A 23,447-nucleotide genomic window follows, 5' to 3' on the forward strand; every position below is an offset into this window, starting at 1 on the left:
GTGGTGTGTGTCAATATTTTCCATGAAGGATCTATGTGGAATAGTGTATTACGTTTGAGTGCTGAAGAGCACACCACATACTTTTGGTTCACATTTAACCACTTGCCGACCGCCCCACGCAGATTCACTGTGTCATGGCAGCTCGGCTAGATCTACGTGATTATGTGCACGCGGTCTCGTTGGTGCACGCACGCTGCCGGAGCCACGCTTCCATTGGGATTAGACACAGCGGGAGCTAGACCGTAGGAGGAGCGGGTTCGATCGCCCCTTGCCTATGTAAACAAAGCAGACGGCTCTCCTGTCAGACAGGCACAGTGAGATTGTGTGTTTCAGCTAGGCTGAAACACCGATCTCTGTGTGCCTTTCACAGAGACCCTCCCCCCCCCCCAACAGTCAGTAAGCACATTTAGGCTTACAGTTAACCCCTTGATCACCCCCAGTATTAAGCCCTTCCCTGCCAGTGTCATTTATACAGTAACAGTGCATATTATTTAGCACTGATTACTGTACTAATGTCACTGGTCGCCAAAAAGTGTCAATAGTGTCAGATTTGTCCTCCGCAATGTCGCAGTCCCGGTAAAAATCGCTGATCGCCGCCATTACTAATAAAAAAATAAATAAAAGTCCAAAAATCTATCTTGTAGTTTGTAAACACTATAACTTTTGTGCGCAAACCAATTAAAATACGCTTTTTGGGATTTATGTTACCAAAATTATGTAGCAGAATACAAATTGACCTAATAAATTGACCTGATAAAAAAAATTGGTTTTTTACATTTTTTATTGGGAATGTTTTATAGCAGAAAGTAATGACCACGCAATTGTTAGTTAAAGTAACGCAGTGCCAAATCGTAAAAAAATGGCCTGGTCATTAAGGGGGCAAATCCCTCCGGGACTGAAGTGGTTAAAGTGGTAGTAATGTCCAAAGAAATTAAAAAATTGGGTCCTCGGGCGGTTTACGTCATAATGTGCTAGTATGCACCATTCGGCCGGCTTCTGTCAAAGGCACATGACCGAAAAAGGTCTGCTGACTGGCTCTCGATCAGCGCTGTCAGCCAATGGCTGAGAGCACTGACCGGAATTCTGGTGGGGGGCACCCACCTGACAGAACACAATAGCACAGCAGAGAAGATCGCTGAGCTAACATTGGATTTTTAGTACAGTGGCTCCAACGTTTAGTTGCAAACTAGTGGTGTGCTATGGTTACAGGTAGCGTTAGTTCAAAGGCTAGTGTTATGGTTATGGGGAGAGATATTGTTAGGGTTAAAGGAAAGATTAGCATAAAGCAGCCTTAGGCCCCTTTCACACTAGCTGTCAGTTTTTCAGGCGGATCTGAACGGATGCCCCATGCATCTCTATGGGGCATCGGATGTCAGCGGAGACATGTCCACTGACATCTGATCCGGTCCGTCAAATCTGGATGGATGGAAACCCTATTTTCCATCCGACCACCTGTCCGTTCCCATCCGAATCCCCCATAGAGAGCAAGGGGGACCTGACAGCTCTGTCTCAGCGCGGAGACAGAGCTGCCATCTGCATCTGGGGATCGGCGGATCAATCTCCCGCTGAGAAAAACGGAGTTCCTTACGACGGACTCCCTTGTGTGAAAGGGGCCTAAGGGTAAGGCATTACTTTATCTATTGGGTGCTTTGCACTAAAAACTACCAGAGCCAATCTACAAACACTGAAAGCTTGTATTGTCATGACCCTGGATGCATTGTATCCTATATGTTTTTTTTTTCTTAACAACGGTATGCATCCTTTAAATGACTGATATATAAATACCAAATAACAAAGGAAGAAACATTTCTAGCTGTCAGCTTCTAAACCACTAGGCTTTGTTCTGGTATCTTACCACTAGGCTTTAGCAGCATTGCTAAACCTTTTATGTATATAACTGGTTTACTCTACAGAATGGTATGTTAGAGTACTACTTTATAAAGGGTTCTTAGATTAAGTGTACACGTGTTTTCAATTTCTCCTGGACATGCAGAGTTTTACTTTATGCATCAAATATAGAGAATAATGTGTCCAGTTTTTAGCCAGATGTCCATGAGTATTGACAGCTGTATCCACTATGTGTATGTATATCATTATCCTGTTAATCTTTAGACACTGTTTACTTACAGAAATTGCAATGTATGCTGTTTTGAATGAGGCACTAACTACATGTACAGCTTTAAGAGGATTATTGCCAGTTTACCAATTTTCCATTAGATTATTATGTATGTTTTATTGTATGTATAGCTAATTTATTTGAGTTTTTGATACAGTGGAGATAATATGACCCCTGTAGTTTATTGCTGTCTGCCTCTGCTGGGTACATTTTACCCCCTTTTATACCCCATTTTACCCCCTCTATTTGTCCCAGTAAGCATTGTCACCATCACAGAAAGTGTCTGAAAATCCAATATTCTATTTGTCACCAAAGACGGTGAGGGTAAATCTTCCAATTGAAACACCTGTTCTGGTAACAACTGTCTATAAGGAAAATTTCCCTGAGATTTTCTCTCACTTTCTGTTGCATCTCTGGGACAGGAAGTGAAGAGACAAAAAAAAGAGAGAAACTGACAGGGCTTTCCTGTTAAAGTGATAATAAGCGCTCTGCTAAAAATAAAACAAAAAAAAAAAGAGGTTATACTTGCATGCTAATAATAACGATAATGCACAAAGTGGTCCCTTATCTTCTCTTTGGTGGTCCCCCGGCGGCACTGTCTGCTCCTTCTTCCTCCCTCAAGTGCGCTGTTTGCAAGCCGTGTGCTATGTAGGCTTACAGATACACACAGCACTGGTCACACCCCCTCTCCTTGCTTATAAGAGTTTGGCTGACAGCAACAGGAGCCTATGGCTCCGACTGCTCTCAGTGTCTCCTGTGAATCCAGGAAGGGAAAGGAGCCGTGCTGCAGCCAATACAGGGCCAGATTAGTGAGAGGAGTCAGGTGAGTGTTTAGCAGAGTTGTATAAAGTACTCGAAACCCATACTTGAGTAAAAGTACAAGTGCTCGATCAAAAAGTGACTTGAGTAGAAGTGGAAGTGCTCGATCAAAAAGTGACTTGAGTAGAAGTACTAAAGTATTCAACATTTTTTGTACTTAAGTACAGTAGTAAAGTAGTTCTACTTAGTTACTATACATCTCTGGTGTTTAGGGATGGGGAATGCAAGGTAAAAAACCTTTTAAGTTTAGAACCGCTTTAAGCCTTCTCCACTCTACTCAAAACTAAATTTATTACCAACAATGTTTTTTAACAATGATGTATTGTGATATGTTTTTAGGGTTACCTATCATTCCCATCAATTTTAGGAAAGTTTAATAATCATAGTCTTCTTTCATCTTTCTTTTCAAAAAGTTATGAAGCACCACTGCCTGCACAGCCACAGAAAAGCGCCAAAATTCGTTATGACTTTACTGCCAGAAATGCCAACGAATTGTCAGTAATGAAAGATGAAGTACTGGAGGTAGGATTGCTTTTATGAATTTAATTATTTTCTTCACATTTCAAAAGATGACAAGACTACTGCAGGCCAAAATTTTGATTCTGCTGTATATTTAAGGTGTTAGATATGTTTTTTTTTGTGTTTTTCACAGATTCTGGAAGATAACAAACAGTGGTGGAAGCTGAGAAACACCATCGGGCAGGAAGGCTATGTCCCATATAACATTCTCGATGTAGTATCAACGGAAGAAAGCCAGACAGATGGACCATATGGCAAAGTAATAATATATTTAGTAGGGAAGAAGGCAGCAGTTGTCCTTAGGGCAACAATACAAATGCCCTCCTACCCCAGTCTTTTATTGGATATATAAGATAACAGTAACAAGATCTCATGTGTGGGTGGCTTGAGCCAAGCAGCTGACTAGCTGCTGTTCTAAATAAAAAAGTTGAAAGGGTTTAGCCAATTTTCAGATAACTTCTTTTTAGCTCTGAAAATTTAAATTAGCTGGACGATGTGTCATTGTAATATTATAGTGTAATGTGCATATCTTTGTTGTTAAATATATATGTGCTTATGTTGTTCTAGTCTGGAAGCAAATACCGAGAAGGAAACCCAAGAAGTCCCATTAGCCCTGCATTCAAGCTTCCAAGTAGTTATGCTGGAGATAAATGGGGTAGTGAGATGACTGGATGGTCAACCAGTCAGAACACCAAAGAACGTAAGTTAGGTTTTGGTTCTACTGACCTACACCTGGCCTAACATTTACATCCTGTATTTTTAAATGGCTTTCCTACCCGCTTTTGAATCCACAACCAAAAACTTTCTTTGACCCCTGCCAAAGGTGACTGCCGTATTACATGAAACTGCTATGTTACAAAAAGACTGCTAGCCACTTTCCATGTTACAGAGAGACTGTTCTATACGGAATGACAGTAGCGTGCAGAGAGACTGTAGAATTCAGACTGATTTATACAGAGACATCACCATACAGTGGAACTGCTTGAGAGATTGTTCAATACAGACTGCTCTATACACAAAGATATCATCATGTGGGGGGACTGTCTAACAGACTATACCCTATAAGCAGACTGCCAAAGACTATGCCACAAAGAATACCAGAGATGGGATCACTTCAGTTGTAAGAGTGTCTGACAGAGACTGAGCCATATAGAATGCTAAAGAGAGACTGCATCATTCAGATCACCAAAGAGACTACCAAAGACTGTGCCAAACAGTGTGCCAGAGAGGCTGTATGGCTATGTCATAGAAATTCAACAATAGCCAGCTAAGTTCTGGTTGTGTGATAAAGTACTTTTTTCACAGTGCTGAGCAAAAATGTAAATGTGTATTCCAGGGCCGGATTTACATCTCGGAAGCCTATAGGCAGAGAGAAAGGGCCAGCCTGGGGGGGCACAACTGAAATCTGGGGGGGGGGGGGGTGCAACCCAGCAACCCACCCCAGCACCCCCCTAGATCTTGCCATGCACATGTCTACAATGCCTAATGGGAAATCCGGCTCTGGTGTAGTCCCGGTGTTGGTCATATTTTCCAGTGCAGAAGATACCTGCCTCAGTCATACTGCACAAATGTTGCTTTGTCACTGCATCTCTGCAGGAACAGTAAACATTTTGTCACAGATCCAGCACATAGTAAGCTTCCCAGTTTGGTTCTGTATTATCTGTTGCTCCACAAGACCCGATTCATACCATTCCATTATTGTAACACACCTTTTACCCAACCGATTTAGGGAGGGCTGTTTCATGCCTCCAGGACTGAAAGGGATTTTCCTTTTTTTGTTAGAAACGTATTAACAACAAATATAGGTGTACGTTTAGTAAACTGAGAAGTTTTCTCTCAGTTCAATTCTCGGCAGTTCTCAGAGAAAAAATATCTCCTCTGGCACCCAGTTTAGAAGGCGGAGAACTTCACTTCTCACAGGGTGATCAGAGGAGAAGTTTTTTCTCTGAGAACTGCCGTGATCTCTGTATAACTGGGTGGACTGCCTGTAATCTCGCGAGATTTTGTGAGATTACAGGCACTGCTAAATTTAAAAAGTGAAACTAAAGTTTAAAAGAACTCGTAATGACATGTTCTGACACATGAAAACATATATATATACACACACACACACATGCACGGTATATATACATACAGTATATAAATATATATATATACACATACACACACACACATATATATATATATATATATATATATATATATATATATATATATATATATACACACATACATACAGTACATACATACATACATGCCAATCTGTATGCAATTGCACTGTATGTTGGCAGATTGCATGCAGATTGTACACCAGACCACAGGCTATCGTTTGTGGTGTGTGGGTGTGGGGACAGTGGGAAGAGTGATCAACACAGGGGTTCTGGCTTGTAGGATAGCTGGAGGAATCCTAGTAGTGTGTGGTAATTGCTAGACTGCTCCCCAACCCTTAGAGTGCATCAGATTGTATGTAAGATTTGTATCTGCCTGTGTGTGGTCAGCCAGCTGGATTGGACTGGAGTCTCCCTCTAGTGGTGACCGAAGGCAGTGCAGGCTGTGAAAGTATTGCAACCAATCTAATTACTTAAGCCCCGTACACACGTACCGATCGTCGGCCGAACGATCGGCTGTATTTTGTCCCCGGGCTGTCATGTCCGCTGAAAAGTGCAAAAGACTGCACACGAATTTTGTCCGCCGACTGCAGAAGTGATGTCATGTGATGGTTAACTTTCCCTGTGTTTTTTCTTTTATGAGCATGCCCAGTCTTGCAAATCTGCTGTCTGTCGGCCGAATTCTGTACTGACTGGCGAACAATCGGCCGTTCTGGTGTCGGCATACAAACATTTTAATGCTTGCACGACAGATTCTGTTCGGCCGAAAGTGCGCTGTCGGCTGTCGGAAGCATCATACTAACAAGCCTACATTTGGCCGATCGGTCGTCTGCCGAATCTTTTCTGCGACAATCGGTACGTGTGTACGAGCCTTTAGTAGGAATTTTCTTTATTTCCGTTATCCCCTTATACTGCCCAGTCACGATTCATCACGTCTCGTTTAGCTAGTCGCCGTGGGCGTGGTTGAATCGTGACAGATTGGTTTCCTCCCACACTCCAAAGACATGCTGGTAGGTTAATTGGATCCTGTATAAAAAATTGGCCCTGCTGTGTATGTATGTGAGTGATGCCTCGTACACACGTACCGATCATCGGCCGTAAATATTCGGCCGACGACCGATCGGCCGATTGTATGCTTGTTAGTATGATGCTTTCGACAGCCGACAGCGCATTTTCGGCCGAACAGAATCTGTCCTGCAGGCATTAAAATTTTTGTTGGCCAACACCAGAACGGCTGATTGTTCGCCAGTCAGTACAGAATTCGGCCGACAAACAGCAGATTAGCAAGACTGGGCATGCTCAGAAAAGAAAAAACACACGGAAAGTTATTCATCACATGACATCACTTCTGCAGTCGGCTGTTGTTGGCCGACAAAATTCATGTGCAGTCTTTTGCAGTTTTCAGCGGACAGGACAGCCCTGGACAAAAGACGGCCGATCGGTACATGTGTACGAGGCATTAGGGACCTTAGATTGTAAGCTCCTTGAGGGCAGGGACTGATGTGAATGTGCAATGTATATGTAAAGCGCTGTGTAAATTGACTGTGCTATATAAGTACCTGAAATAAAAAAAAAATATATATATATATATACATACATACACACCAGTACATACAGTATATATATATATATATATATATATATATATATATATACACACACAGATATAGATGTGATTGTATAGTTAATGTGTTTCTAACCTGCTGTTGATGTATATTTCACTGCAGTAGGGAGAGTTTTTACTTTCACTTTTGGGCACTGGGACATTCACAGCAGAGATCTCCTATTTCTTCCTGCTATCTCCACCTCTGAGCTGGAGAAGTAGGAAGAGGAGATCTTCAAAGAGAAGCACAGTGATCAGGTGAGATCATGTGTTTCTAAACTGGCCGTTTCTATTGCAGTGAATGCAAGCTGTTTGTGTACTGAGATGAGAAGAGAAGACTATGTTCTCCACTACTCTTCTCAGTATTTTAAACCTGCAATGCTCTGAGACAAGCCGTGATCATCCAGATCTCGGCTTATCTCAGTTTACTAAACGTACACCATAGTATTTTATTAACTTCTGCAAGGTTATATCCCCTGCAGAGTAACTTACATATACTGTACCTCCCAACTTTTTGAGAGAAAAAAAGAGGGTCACCACTTAGCAGTTATGTGGACCACAAAAAATGTGCAGAAAAATGATTGACTAAACCCCATAAGTGCTTGTCACCACTACTTTTCCTTTTCAAAATAACAAACTCCATAATTGTATATAAGAATTGCAGTTATTTTATTTATTGCAGGTACTGTATATAGCACAATCAACTTACACAATGCTTTACATAGTTATTATACATTCTTATAAGTCTCTGCCCTCAAGGGGCTTTCAATATAAGGTCCGTAACTCATATTCATACATACATATACTAGGGCCTTTTTAGACAGGAGTCAATTAGCCTACCAACATGTCTTTGGAGTGTGGGAGGAAACCCACACAGATAAAGGGAGAACATGCAAACTCCAGGCAGGTAGTGCCATGGTTGGGATTCGAACCGGCAAATCTAGTGCTGCTAGGTGGAAGTGCTAATGACTTAAATGGTTAGATGAAAGGTTTAGTGTAGTATACCATTTCTGCTAGTTTAATAGTATTTTTTTAACAGAGATCTAGACATCAGACCTAAAAGAACTAAGGAGGAAAGAAGAAAAGAGTGATTTGATTTAAAAAAATAGAAAGTCCCTCCAATGGTTGAGAACTATTGTATATACATTAGGCATTGCTTCCATTATGCAAATTTTGTATGTACCAGGAGTTGTCTTTTCTCTTTAAAATCTTTATTGACAGTAGGATTTGTTGATGTCCTGTTCAAACACTCCATGGGATGCAATAAATAAGTCAGCCATACACAATTCAAAGACTTCACAGCACCCAGCCTGCCATTTACCTTTAAGGCCCGTACACGCAACAGAAGTAAAATTTTGTCTGACGAAGGATCTGCCGATTTTTGGATCATTAGTATTGTGCTTTCGACAGCCAATTATGAATTTTCGGATTATAAAAACTGAATGTGCAGGCTATAAATTTTTTATTGTACGTGAACACAACGTCCGATTTTTTTTAATTAGTTCAGTTTTCCCCTGAAAAAAATCATAAGAGCAAGACTATGCATGCTCGGAAACTAAAGAATACATACAAAACAATTCAACACATGACATCACTTCTGAAGTTGAATTCTGTCGTATGAGAATTTTCTTATGAAAGTAACCTCTTCATAAGACTGCATGTGAGACTAGCATGCAACAAAAAACAGGCGAAAATTTGTCCGGCAATCTAATTGTGTGTACGAGGCTTTAGGCTGGATTACATTTTCTGCTGCAAATGTTTTCAGCTGCTACAGCACCAGACGAAATAGGCTGCTACCTTTGCAATGATATGCTGTTGAAGAGCAGTTCTACACACAAAGAACATTTGAATACATTTTAAGGCCCACCCATTCATATCACAGTTGATATACACTGACAATGTGCATTTTGGTTTATTTTTGCATGCACTATACTTTTTCTACATGTTTTGTAAGTTTTTTGTTGACCTTTAAGTCCCTGTTCACACTGGGGCGACCTGTGAGGTGACCTGGTCGCCTCACAGGTCGCCGTAGGTCGCCTTCCATAGAGAAACTGCGGACCCGTTCTAATAGGAGCGACACAAGTCGCTCCGACTTAGAAAAAGGGTCCGGAGCTTCTTTAGGGCGACCCGGAGCGACCGTCATAGACTTCAATGTTATGAAGTCTGTGCCGGCCGCTCCGAGGTCGCGGCGCACTGCTCGCACCGCGACCTCGGAGGTCGCCCTGGAAGTAGCGTCGCTGCTATATGAACGGGGCCTAAAAATGTTTTGTTTTATGTATTTATTTTTTGGCACATTGTTTTTTATTTTCCATAAAGAGCATTGTAACTATAAGAGCCGGTTCACACTACTCCGACTTGGGACACGACTTGTGTGCCCTCAAGTCGCCCCAAATCTCTTGTCATTACAAATTCAATGTAAATGAATGAGAGCCATCTTAATATGCACTACTGAGGTCGCTCCGACTTCAGAAAAGGTTCCTGTACTACTTCAAGGCAACCTCTATCCGACTTGTGCACATAGACTTCAATGGTAGTTGCCTCTAAGTCGGATCCTTATCTATTTTCAAGCGACTGTGATCAGACTTTCCAGGAAGAAGAAAAAGATTACCCAGGCATTCCCGGCAGACAAAGTCGCCTATCATTTAAGTCTCTTCAAAGTCTCTTCAAAGTCGCGCTAAAGTCTGCGCTAAAAAGTCGCTCCTTCATGGGGCGACTTTGAGTCGTAGTTGTATGAACCGGCTCTTAAAATCAAAGTATTTTTATTGTTGTATGTAACCCTATTTGAGACATCTCCTATCACATTCTGTTTCAGTGATCACCATTTTGGGACATTGCAACATGTTGTGCTCTATTTAAATGCAACATGTTCCATTTTCCACCAGCACACTTTAATGAAGCACATTAGCATGAACTAGGAAAATCAGAAACATGGCAGTTTGCCTTGCACTTGCACTGGAGCTATGCTGAGCAACACAGCCAATGAAAGTGGTGGGAATGAGCCCTTAGGGAAAGATGGCTATGATAGGTAAGCAGGGCTGTCTTAACACATGGGCACCCCTGGGCACTGCCCAGAGGCCCCAGGTGCATGGGGGGCCCCTGTAGTTTCCCACCTTCCTGCAGTTTCCAGCGCTCCTCCGGCACTTTGCAGGGGTTAGGAAGAACCCTTAAGGTGGAGCATTTTTCCACTGCTGCTTGTGTGGGCGGAATGTGTATGGGAGGGTAGGAGAGCACAGTACTGGAGAGAAAGAGCTCTGACCCGTGTACTCCCCTTATGACACCCAGTCCTGTTTAAAATCTATTTTATTGAAAGTACTAATAAATATATGTTTAATTCTATCAACTATTTATACTTTAATTCTTAGTAGTGTGTAAATTGGGGTAGCCTGGTAGGGTTCCCAGTGCATTACTTTGCCCATGGGCCCATGATGCTATTAAGATGGCCCTGTAAGCAGGCATGGATACCAAATAAAAAGTTCACATTTTTGATGCAAGAAAGTCAACAGCAAAGTTGATATGAGATTACATTACAATGTAATAGTTCTTGTTGAGGTTCTCTCATTTCAGCCTGTCATATATTCTGTGACAATGCTTCCCTTCATTGGTTTATTGTATGGTTCTCAACATGTTTTTTTATTTCTGCAGAGTTAATTCACCACATGGATGAAGTGAATGATGAACTCTTAAAGAAAATCACAAGTAATCACCCACCTAAACGGAATTTTGTAACACAGAAGGTTCAGCAAGTACATGTTCCATTAACTTTCCAGTCTGACCCAGAGGAAGTGAAAGCCTGGCTGGAAGCTAAGGGTTTTAGTAAATCGTAAGTAAAAATATACTTTTGTACTTGCGATTACAACTTACATGACAAGATGACATGGAAAGATCTTACCAGTAGACAAATAAAACTGTTCACACACGTTACTCTCTGATTGTACAATCCAAGCACAATCTACCTTTGATTTATCAAAGCTATTTACAAGCCCTATTCCCAAAAAGTTAGGACACTGTACAATTTGTGAATAAAAACAGGATGCAATGATGTGGAAGTTTCAAATTTCAATATTTTATTCAGAATACAACATAGATTATATATCAAATGTTTAAACTGAGAAAATGTATGATTTTAAGGGAAAAATACGTTGGTTTTAAATTTCATGGCATCAACACACCTCAAAGAGTTGGGATAAGGCCATGTTTACCACTGTGTGGCATCCCCTCTTCTTTTTATAACAGTCTGCAAACGTCTGGGGACTGAGGAGACAAGTTGCTCAAGTTTAGGAATAGGAATGTTGTCCTATTCTTGTCTAATACAGGCTTATAGGTGCTCAACTGTCTTAGGTCTTCTTTGTCGCATCTTCTTCTTTATGATGCGCCAAATGTTTACATGGGTGAAAGATCTGGACTGCAGGCTGGCCATTTCAGTACCCAGATCCTTCTTCTACGCAGACATGATGTTGTAATTGATGCAGTATGTGGTCTGGCATTGTCATGTTGGAAAATGCAAGGTCTTCCCTGAAAGAGACGACGTCTGGATGGGAGCATATGTTGTTCTAGAACTTAGATATACCTTTCAGCATTGATGGTGCCTTTCCAGATGTGTAAGCTGCCCATGCCACACGCACTCATGCAACCCCATACCATCAGAGATGCAGGCTTCTGAACTGAGCGCTGATAACAACTTGGCTTGTCCTTGTCCTCTTTGGTCCAGATGACATGGCATCCCAGTTTTCCAAAAAGAACTTCAAATTTTGATTCGTCTGACCACAGAACGGTTTTCCATATTGCCACAGTCCATTTTAAATGAGCCTTGGCCCATAGAAAAAGCCTGCGCTTCTGGATCATGTTTAGATATGGCTTCTTTTTTGGCCTATAGAGTTTTAGCTGGCAACGGCGAATGGCACGGTGGATTGTGTTTATCGACAATGTTTTCTGGAAGTATTCCTGAGCCCATGTTGTGATTTCCATTACAGTAGCATTCCTGTATGTGATGCAGTGCCATTTAAGGGCCCGAAGATCACGGGCATCCAGTATGATTTTCTGGCCTTGACCCTTACGCACAGAGATTGTTCTAGATTCTCTGAATCTTTGGATGATATTATGCACTGTAGATGATGATAACTTCAAACTCTTTGCAATTTTTCTCTGAGAAACTCCTTTCTGATATTGCTCCACTATTTTTCACCGCAGCCTTGGGGGAATTGGTGATCCTCTGTCCATCTTGACTTCTAAGAGACACTGCCACACTGAGAGGCTCTTTTTATACCCAATCATGTTGCCTATTGACCTAATAAGTTGCAAATTGGTCCTCCAGGTGTTCCTTATATGTAAATTTAACTTTTCCGGCCTCTTATTGCTACCTGTCCCAACTTTTTTGGAATGTGTAGCTCTCATGAAATCCAAAATGAGACAATATTTGGCATGACATTTCAAAATGTCTCACTTTCAACATTTGATATGTTATCTATATTATATTGTGAATATAATATAAGTTTATGAGATTTGTAAATTAGTCCATTCCTTTTTTACTTACATTTTGTACAGTGTCCCAACTTTTTTGGAATTGGGTTGTAACTTGAGGGCCTACTTCAACAATCAATTCATTTTGTATCCAATCAGGATACAAATTGTCCATGTCATGCTGATCCTGTCCCTGATGGAGATATTTAATTTCCTTCCCTGTCTTCGATACTACTAGAAAAGAGTATCCAAAAGTAATAGCAAAAGTAAACTGACACATGGTATTAACCCATACCCTCTCTATTATACAAATCTTGAGCGCTCCCAGCTGTCAAAGACACCTCTCGGTCTGTACTACTGAAAAGGAACCAGCAGGACCAGATCCCGATCATGTAACCACTGTAATAGCCACATACAGTGGTCACATGATTAGGCAGACTTTCCCACCTCCCCGGCATAATAACCCATTTTAGGGGAAGCTGGGGCAGGTGGGAAGGGGAAATCTTGTCTTTGACCTTGTCAGTGCTACTAACCTACCTTAGTGGCCTCCACGGTGACCTGACCTCAACCTGTTTGAACACCTTTGAATATAATTGGAACGCCAACTGTGAGCCAACATCCATACCTGACCTTACAAATACTTTCTTTGGCTGAATGGGCACACATATGACAAAAATGATTTACACTGCAGTTTCTGCTTGTACAGAGCTATGGAGCTCGATATTGTGATTTTTACAAGGTGTTTGTGCGACGAGCCAGAACCGCAGGGGCGACACGTGAGGTGCACGGTGGGCCGATGAGAGACAGCAATAATACAGTTCATCGGTTTACTCACGGTTAGCAGAAAGCCTCCCTGGGCTGGTCGCACAGTGAAGAGGAAGACAGCACGAAATCCTCCGGGGCACGCTCTGTGATAGGGAAACACCAGCCAAGATGGTGGTTGAGGTGCCCGTGATGACAGGGGTGTTTAGAGTGCTTGTGGTGGCTGGGTCCCTTGATGGTATTTGTCGTGACGCCAGTACCGTTAATGGTGGTACAACCAGTTGTAATAACAATAGTGAAGAATGAGGTAGACAGTGGTAGGATACAACTCACAACTTTTACTGTGACTGGTTTTGGTTGCAGTACAAACATCCAGATAGAATACAGTCTCTGGGTAAATAGAGGAATTCTGCTGATCCACTGTTAATAGGCTTTGGTAGGTCTTGTCTCAGGCTGTGGTTCAGTATAATGCTTACTTGTTCCTGGTCCCTTTAGAATCCAGTGAAATTTGGTGAGGTTGCCAGTGGCTAAGGAAATCCTTCACCTTTATTCTCAAAGGTCTTGCTGCCGTTTGGTGGCTTTTACCCTTTGATTTAAGCAGTTCCAATTTGTCCCTTCTCTGGACTGACCTTCTGTCACCTTCACATTCTCCTCTGTACACTCACTTCCTGAAATGAACAACTGACCACAGATAAACCTGAGCTGGGATAGATATCCCAGAGTGGTGCTATCCCCATCTTGTGGTGGGAAGTGTGAAGCACACATGACCAGCCTATGAACAGGGATTGACAAATGACAAATGCAAAATGACATGCAATATAGCGATGACAAAGAAATAATACATTTGCAGTTCCCACGTGTCCTGAGTGGGACGCTGCATTTGTGTTCACACTGTCGTATCATGTCTCCTATACAAGCTAAGGGCTGTTCTTTTTTTTTCATCAGGACATCAAACCAACTGGGCATTTTAAATGGGGCACAGATTTTCTCTCTAAACAAAGATGAGTTAAGGAAGGTTTGTGGAGAAGAGGGTGGAAGAGTATACAGTCAACTGCTTGTGCAAAAGTCACAGTTAGAGGTAAGTGTCTACATCCATGGAATTATCTGAGATGGTTATAACATTTTTCAAAAACCTTGGATTGAGAGTAACTCAGTTTTAGAGCGTTTTGCAAGACAACCAACATTTTTAAATACATTCTGACTTGACAAACAAGCGGTGTCTTGATATACAAGTAGCATTATGTCACAACTGAGTATAAAAGCGAAGAGAGGTGCCTCTAAGTGTAGAAATATGGTTACATTTAATGAAGGTTCAACATTTAGCAACTCACATGGTTGATAATTAAAACAGGTATATATCTACAGTAAGTATGCATGCATCGGGCGTAAAACTGTCCACATAGACCATCCTCTGCACTGGCATTGACATCATACCTTGCACGCTGCGCTCTATGAGCATTTCAAGCCTCGCTTTCAGATTGCTCTACTGCAAGGTTGACTTCCCGGTCACGATTGCAGACTGACGGTGGTGCGAGCCGGCGGTGGGGAGGATTGTCTATATGGACAGCTTTACACCAGATGCCTGCATTCTTAGATGTGCCTCTTTTAATCATCAACCATGTGAGTTGCTAAATGTTGTACCTTCATTAAATGTAACCATATTGCTACTCTTAGAGGTGCCTCTCTTCTCTTTTATATACTGTAGCTCCTGCTGGCTTTTGCTTCTAATCCCGTTGTGGGGGCTGCATGTTGTGAATGGACATTTTATGGTAACACAACCTATCACATTACTATAATCTTTTTATATGGACTATAAACTGAAAGACTTATGAATAAAGGGTTGTGGAACAAATCATCTGAGTTTCCATTATTTCTTATGGGAAATTTCGGTTTGATATAAGAGTGCTTTTGAATACAAGCATGTTTCTGGAACTTATTATGCTCGCAATCCAAGGTTTTACTGTATTTTAATTGAGAAAAGAAAATGTGGTAATAAGTCAAATACATTTTCACATTGTCACTTTACAACTTTCCTCACACAGGAGGTAAGTATCATCTGGACTATTAGATGATAGAAAAAAAGTTTGAGCTAGTGTAAATTCAAAATAATAATTTGTGTGCAAAAGAAGGATAAGTACCCTTCAGTAGAAATCTCAGGAGCATGCAGCATTTCAGTTAAATCAGCTGGTTTCACCACTGTGAGGGTAGACATAAAATGTGAAAAAACAACAAACAAAAATTCCCAGCTCACTCACCAGCCAGCTTGCAACAAACCGAATTGACCCTGTCTAACAGTTTATGTTAACAAGGGGTTTAGTTTGCACACATATACAAATACATGCATAACCTGCAGCGGCCAATTCACAGCACCCACGGGTACTGCAGTCCTAGCTCTATAATTGTGAGAGCCTTCTGAGTTGGAGCACATATATTAATAAGGAATAAATATTCACTAGGTGTGAATGAGGCCTGAAAGTGAAATAGTTTTTTTTACACCAGAACAATGAGGCTCCATTCCATTTCCGAAAAGCATGGCAAACTGCACAGAAAATGCATGCTTTGCCTTGTTTTTCCAAAACACGCTGCAAACACACAAAAAAGCACAGTAATAATGGCACCACGGTCCACGCTAAAAATAAATTGGTGTTTAGGGCGATTGTTGTGTGTAGGGCAGCCCATTCCAGTGAATGAGCTGCCCTATGCATAACAAGCAAAGAATAAAAAAAAAAAAACGATCCAAAATGCCAAAAAAAAAAAAGGTATGCGATAATGTGAGAGATGTGGATGGGGCTTGACAGCTTGGCAGAGTGTCTCCATCCATTCCCTCCTATGTACTTGTGTAAAGCTGGAGATACACTATGCAATCTGATTGTACAATTTCCTTTAGATCTACCATCAACTAAATAGTGCAAGGGCCTGCCTTATTGGATACAGAGTATATGGATAGATAGGTGGGTCCTCTTATTCCATAATTCTAATAAATCTATACAGAGATTGTGCAATCAGATTGCATTGTGTATGGCAATCTTTATACAAGTACATAGAAGGGAGTGGATGGAAACACTCAGCTGTCAAGCCTCATTCACATTTCTTTGTAGCAGGGATTTACAATTCTGTATGCATGAACTTATCCTTTAAAGGATACCTTCGTTGCCATTAAGACATAAAATGTGGCCTCCATCCAAAATTTTAAAAGAGGTATGTCAGGACCCGGGCCTAGGCCTGCAACCTTTCCGGTGCCTGGTGATGTCTCTTTTTGCTGCGCCACCTGAGATGCTGGGGAGCTCCCTGGCAATTCCTTGAATGATCCTGCCTTGAACCTTCTTTCTCAAACTTTGAACCCTTTGCTCCTCTCACAAACTTCCTGATAAAAGCCATGCCTCTGAAATTCCTGTTTGCCAGATTATTGTGCTCTCTCCAACCAATATCTCACTCTTGTCACTCCTGCTGCCATCCATACCACTCATTACAGACCTTTGGCTTGTTCTTCAACTACGCTTAGCTTGATTTCAACCTGCTACCACTTGTTATTAACCTTTGGCTTGTAGCCCAACTATGCTTCTGCTTGATTCCAACCTGCAACCACTCATTTCCAACCTTTGGCTTGTTTACTGACTATGCTTATGCGTACCTGCTATATCTGCTGCTGGACCCCAGCGTACTCACCTCCTGGTGGGGCAATCCCGAGGACAGCGACCTGGTACTAACATGCAGCAAATCTCTACCTTCAGGAGCTCTGGTGAACACAATTAGTACTTAGACCCCGCACCTCAGGTGAAGCATTGGTAACCCACAAGAAAACCATGGGTACACTGTGCTGCACCTGCACTGCAGAGAAACTGCAGCGGAGTAGTGTGAAAGCACCCTTTGGCTGTCAGTAGATCGGCCTCTAGCAGCTTTGATTTTAGACACAATGTTGAGAATAAAGAATAACTGAGCATGTGCAGAGCAGGATGAGACAGTGCATTACTGGATTTTAAACAGTATTTTATATATAAACAGGTACTGTACGTATTTTTAATGCTCTACATAGCTATACCTGCACAAGGGGCCAGCCTGGAAGTGATCTAGCAGGATTTTCTGACTAAAGTTCCACTTTAAGCGAATTGATTATCTTCCAGATGGATGTTCAAACATTCAACACAGCACAGCACCTAGGTAAAAGAGGCCCCCGAGGGTGTCCTTTTCGAATCGCATATGGCAGAGCTTGAGAAGTGCTGACATCAGACTCTACTTTCTCTCATTGAGTACTAACGATCCTATGTATTGTATTAACTCATATAGTGCATCTGGGAAGTATTCACAGCACTTTACTTTTTCCACATTTTTTTATGTTACAGCCTTATTCCAAAATGGATTCAATTTATTATTTTCCTCAAAATTCTACAAACAATATCCCATAATGACAACGTGAAAGTAGTTTGATTGAAATCTTTGCAAATTTATTAAAAATTAAAAACGGAAAAAAAAAATGTACATAAGTATTCACAGCCTTTGCTCAATACTTTGTTGAAGCACCTTTGGCACCAATTACAGCCTCCAGTCCTTTTGAGTATGATGCTACAAGCTTGGCACACCTACTTTTGGGCAGTTTCTCCCATTCTTTTTTGCAGGACCTCTCAAGCTCCATCAGGTTGGAGGGGGAGCAGCGGTGCACAGTCATTTTCGGAACTCTGCAATCAGGTTTAAGTCTGGGCAACTCAGGGACATTCACAGAGTTGTCCCATAGCCACTACTTTGATATCTTGGCTGTGTGCTTAGGGTCATTGTCCTGTTGGAAGATGAAGCTTCACCCTAGCCAGAGGACCGGAGCGCTGGAGCGCTGGAGCACTGGAGCGCTGGAGCAGGTTTTCATCAAGGATGTCTCTGTACATTGCTGCATTCATCTTTCTCTCGGTTCGACTAGTCTTCCATTTTCTGTTGCTGAAAAACATCCCCATAGCATGATGCTGCCACCACCATGCTTCACTGTAGAAATGGTATTGGCCAGGTGATGAATGGTGCCTGGTTTCCTCCAGACAGACACTTGACTAAGACCCTTCTCAGTTTGGCCAGGCGGCCCGCTCTAGGAAGAGTCCTGGTGGTGGTTTGAAACTTCCTCCATTTACGGATGATGGAGACCACTGTGCTCACTTGGACCTTCAATGCTGCATCTGTGCCTCGACACAACCCTGTCTCGGAGGTCTACAGACAATTCCTTGGACTTCATGGCTTGGTTTGTGCTCTGACATGCACTGTTAACTGTGGGACCTTATATAGATAGGTGTGTGCCTTTCCAAATCATGTCCAATCAACTGAATTTACTACAGGTGGACTCCAATCAACTTGCAGAAACATCTCAAGGAGCTGAATTTTTAGTGCCATGGCAAAGACTGTGAATGCTTATGTACATGTGATTTTTTCATTTTTTATTTTTAATAATTTTGCAAAGATTTCAAACAAACTTCTTTCACGTTGACATTATGGGGTATTGTTTGTAGCATTTTAAGGAAAATTATAAATGTAATCAATTTTGAAATAAGGCTTTAACATAACAAAATGTTGAAAAAAGTGAAGCGCTGTGAATACTTTCGGGATGCACTATACTTACTTTGTTGTCAAGAGTTACAATCTTGGTTAAATAGCCGTTACATACAATAGCAGGGAAATTGTTGGATAATACAGAAGTAATCACTCCATGTATAATGCACAAGCAATTATAATTAGATGTCTGAGGTGTAAGCAATCAAGAAGATTATATGTGAAAAAATGACCGCGCTCAAGTATAATACAGGAGCAGCCAGCACACTTGTGATACCAAATGAAAAACATAATATATAATGTGCAGCGCTATATGAAAAAAGAAAATAAAATAAAACTCTATGATTCAAAAATATGCAAGAGCAACAGCACTGAGTAAAGGATTAATATTGATGTGAACCCATTTAGTGCAAATTCACCAAAAAGTGTCCATATATGTGTTTCACATTTAAATACAGTTCATATAAGTAACAAATTGCTTGAATCTCCAAACCCCAAGAAGAAAAAGTCCAAAATCCAAAAAAAGTGCTCCCCTTTGTGCTCAGAAACTGCTTACCGAATACAAATAATCATCAAGCCTTTATAAACACATTTAAAAGCTCCAATATACAATGTGTATCAAAGGGTAAATGGGTCCAGTACGCTGTATGCATCTGATCTGGAAACCACCATCACACAGCCCCACATCAGATGTCAGAATTTCACCACATAAACGCCATGAAAGAAAAGACAACCTCCATAGGGCAAATGACGCCTAAATTATCCAATTTTATCCATATCAAAATGTATCAAATAGTGCGCGTTCACAAACATATGTGGAAAGACAGTCTTCACAATTAATCCTGTATGGCAATCACCATCGACTCTGTGACCAGAGATTGTGCATGGTGACCTTACCTCCGTAGGCCCCACCCAACGTGTTTGGCCGTATCATCAGGGGACTGACCACAATCCAGACTGCATTAAAAGTGGACAGTGTAAGTCAGTAGAGCAGTGGAAAGTGTCAATAGGGCAGGGAATAGTGTTAATAGGGCAGTATTAGTGGGGCAGTGGACAGTGTCAGTCAGTAGAGAAGTGGATGGTGTCAGTAGGACAAATAATGGTTTTAGTAAATAGAGCATTCAGCGGTGTCAGTATGGCAGTGGACTTTGTCAGTGGGACAGTGGATGGTGTCAGTAGTTTTTCCTTTTTGTTATCATATAGTTTTTATTATTTTTTATAATTAAATTTTTATTTTTTTTCACGATTCCCTTGGGGGGCTTTGGTAAAATATTAGGGGCCTAAACAGACCTCTGATGTTTTACCTTTGAGGCAGAAGATTGAGAACACCAATGGGAGAGGGGAGGGGGGAGGGGGGAAGCTGGCAGCGCTGTGGGGGGAGAGGGGGGACCAGAAGAGAACACAGAGGCCTGAGGAAACCTGGATAGTAGGGGCGGCGGGGACAGCATATAGAGGAACTGATGTTCTCCCTTTTGCTCCTGTAGCTGCTAAATGCTGGCGGGAGGGAGAGGAGGAGAAGCTGGCTTTCAGTGGCTGCCGGAGGAAAGGGATTGGTTCCCCGAACTGCTGTCCCCGCTTCCCCTTCTATCCAGGTGTAGAAGCAAATGTGACAGGGGGAACCACATGGGCCCCTGGAGCATGGGGATGGGTCGTAATTGCAACCCCTCCTACACCAGGTAAGGTATAGACTGACATGTCCTTAACCGCCTTAGCGGTAATCCCGAGTGTGACTCGGGGTTGATTTTTCATTGCAGGAGCGGTAACCCCGAGTCACGCTCGGGGTGGATTGCAGAGAGCGCAGCGGTGTTCTCTTACCTTCTCCTGGCGATCCAGCGATGATCTCTCATTGCTGCGACCGCCAGCCGAGAGTCCCGCCGCTCCTCCGTCGGTACGATCACTTCCTAGTTCCGTTCCCTGCAGCAGCAATGCTGCATGGGAGCGGAACTAGGGAGGGAAATTCAAAAAAAAAAAAAAAAAACGTTACACAAAACACAAAACACACTATATATATATATATATATATATGCATATGCATATATATATATATATATATATATATATATATATATATATATATATATGCATATATATATATGCATATATATATATATATATATATATATGCATATATATATATATATATATATATGCATATATATATATATATATATATATATATATGCATATATATATATATATATATATATATATATGCATATATATATATATATATATATATATATATATATATGCATATATATATATATATATATATATATATATATATATGCATATATATATATATATATATATATATATATATGCATGCATATATATATGCATATGCATATATATATATATATATATATATATAATATGCACACACACACATATATATATATATATATATATATATATATATATATATATAAAATTATATTATTGATTCAATTATAATTCATGCGTTATATATTATATATATATATATATATGTGTGTGTGTGTATGTATATATATATATATATATATATATATATATATATATACATATATACACACACACACACACATATCTATATATAATATATAATGCATGAATTATAATCTAATCAATAATATAATTTTATTATATATATTATATATTAAATAATAAAATAATATTATTGATTCGATTATAATTCATGCGTTTGTAATTACTAAGAATTGTAGGCCTATAATACATAACGCCAAATTTCCATGAAAACAATTGTACCGCTTTTGGTATGTAATTCCAGACATAATCATACCGCCAAGGAGGTTAATGACAATTTGTGGATACAGCCTATTGTTGTACCTTTTTGCAGTTTGTAAACAATAAAAAAAAAAATTTTTGAAGTCGAGTTTATCTGAAGTCCAGACAAAAATAAAAACTTACCAGTCATGCCCCAATGAATAATAAAAGATGTATCCCACCTGATATATTGCTATATTTGTCTTTAAAATTCCAAAAACATAGAGTTGGAGCTGCCTTATGCTGACCATTTTATAGGAGGTTTTGGAGCTTTCTATTAATTTTCCCTTACAATTCACAACCGATTGTTTAAAGCCCAAGAATGCTGCAGATAAAGTCACCCATGGTTGCTGTTGAAGCAGAGGTCTCCCTGCAGAGGTCCAACACACCCCCTGCTGAGTCAGACCCACAACCCTGCAGTTTTGCACATTTTTTCAGCTTGATGCCTGTTAGCTGTGCCTTCCTAAAGAGTATGGACATTGAATTTAAGAAGTGTAGTGATATCCTTATTAATGAAAACACTTTTCTTTTTCAGATAAGTCAGGGTGGGAATGAACTCAGTGAAATCATGAAAAGGCGTCAAGAGAAGATCGAGGGCGAATTCTAGCAGGACTTCTCCTCCATGACTTTCTCTATCTTATGCAACGATCCACATAGCCTTGCAGAATCACTCGCTGCTGTGTATGCCTTGGGCTGCAAAAGGATTTTGGATGTACCCCTGTAAATTGTTAAAGCAAGGGACAAGCAATATGGACCTCCACAGTATATATATATATTTATATATAAATGTATACATAAATATGCAGCAAGTTCTTTCCTTCCCCCTAGTGGGACATGTGGTGCATTGCAGAGTATTTTCAACCATTGTTGCCTCTAAACATTTACCACGCCTGCAGCACACAGCAAAGCCAGCACAGTACATCTGCATGTATGTATAGATATATATATATATATAGTATTCACATATTTATGTTTGTATATCTCATGAATTCTACCGTTTTTATTTTCTCTACACTTTGTTTCCTTTCTTTGCTGCCTACGAGGCCTGTTGTTCTTATAGCAGTTAAAGGGTGAAAAGGGGTACGAGCTATAAGTATTGCATGAAAGTATTATTTTTATATGTATATTCCTTTATTTTATAAACTGATTTTGTGCAAAGACATCTGGAGCCAGGCAGAGCCTTGCCGGGAGTCTGTGCAGGGCAAATGAAAAAAATCTCCATCTTTAGCAATTCATAGTTTGGCAGTGAAGGGGTTATCCTACATACAGACCAATATAATATAATTTTGCAGGTGGCCTTGGATTGAACAATTTGGACCCTGTGCCCTTCTGCTTGGTCTGTATTAGCTGTGCACGCAATCGCAATACAGAAAAATGCTTCACCACAAATAATTACAATTTATTAAAAAAATAATGATTTATTTGGATTTATTTTAAATAAAATGCCCTGTTTTGGTCTACGCTGCTTCACTTTAATATGCAGCTGTATGGCTGTCTGTTAACACTGACATAAATGGCACATATTTAAATAATCAGACATAGTGAAATATGTTTGTACAATAAGAATAATTTGAAAGGTCTGCATGACAGTCGGGTTAGGTTTGTGTTGAGTTGAAAAGAGATTGTCACACAATAGAAATTATTTCAGTGTAGCCATGCTATTATCTCTCTGTAAATTGGATACTGATGACTATAACCCGTAGGAAAATTTGAATTCACTGACTTTAGTTGCTGATACAGAAAACATAAGCCAATGTCACCTGTTATTGCTGCA

General features: G+C 40.6%; 1 protein-coding gene across 4 annotated transcripts in view; it reads left to right on the forward strand.

Annotated features, from left to right (window-relative positions):
- Positions 1–23,169, forward strand: part of EPS8L2 (EPS8 signaling adaptor L2) — a 247,565-nt gene extending 224,396 nt beyond the window's left edge. For all 4 annotated transcript variants that reach the window (XM_082271163.1, XM_082271162.1, XM_082271164.1 and 1 more), the window contains 6 exons: positions 3,349–3,457; positions 3,588–3,713; positions 4,022–4,154; positions 10,808–10,985; positions 14,330–14,462; positions 22,209–23,169. In XM_082271163.1, coding sequence (XP_082127289.1) covers positions 3,349–3,457; positions 3,588–3,713; positions 4,022–4,154; positions 10,808–10,985; positions 14,330–14,462; positions 22,209–22,280 — 751 coding nt within the window. In that variant the 3' untranslated portion in view covers positions 22,281–23,169. The remainder of the gene's footprint in view (positions 1–3,348; positions 3,458–3,587; positions 3,714–4,021; positions 4,155–10,807; positions 10,986–14,329; positions 14,463–22,208) is intronic.
- The last annotated feature ends 278 nt before the right edge of the window (positions 23,170–23,447 follow it).

The sequence above is a fragment of the Pelophylax lessonae genome (genome assembly GCF_965119305.1).
Source record: "Pelophylax lessonae genome assembly, chromosome: 10".
In the NCBI taxonomy this organism is placed as follows: Eukaryota; Metazoa; Chordata; class Amphibia; order Anura; family Ranidae; genus Pelophylax; species Pelophylax lessonae.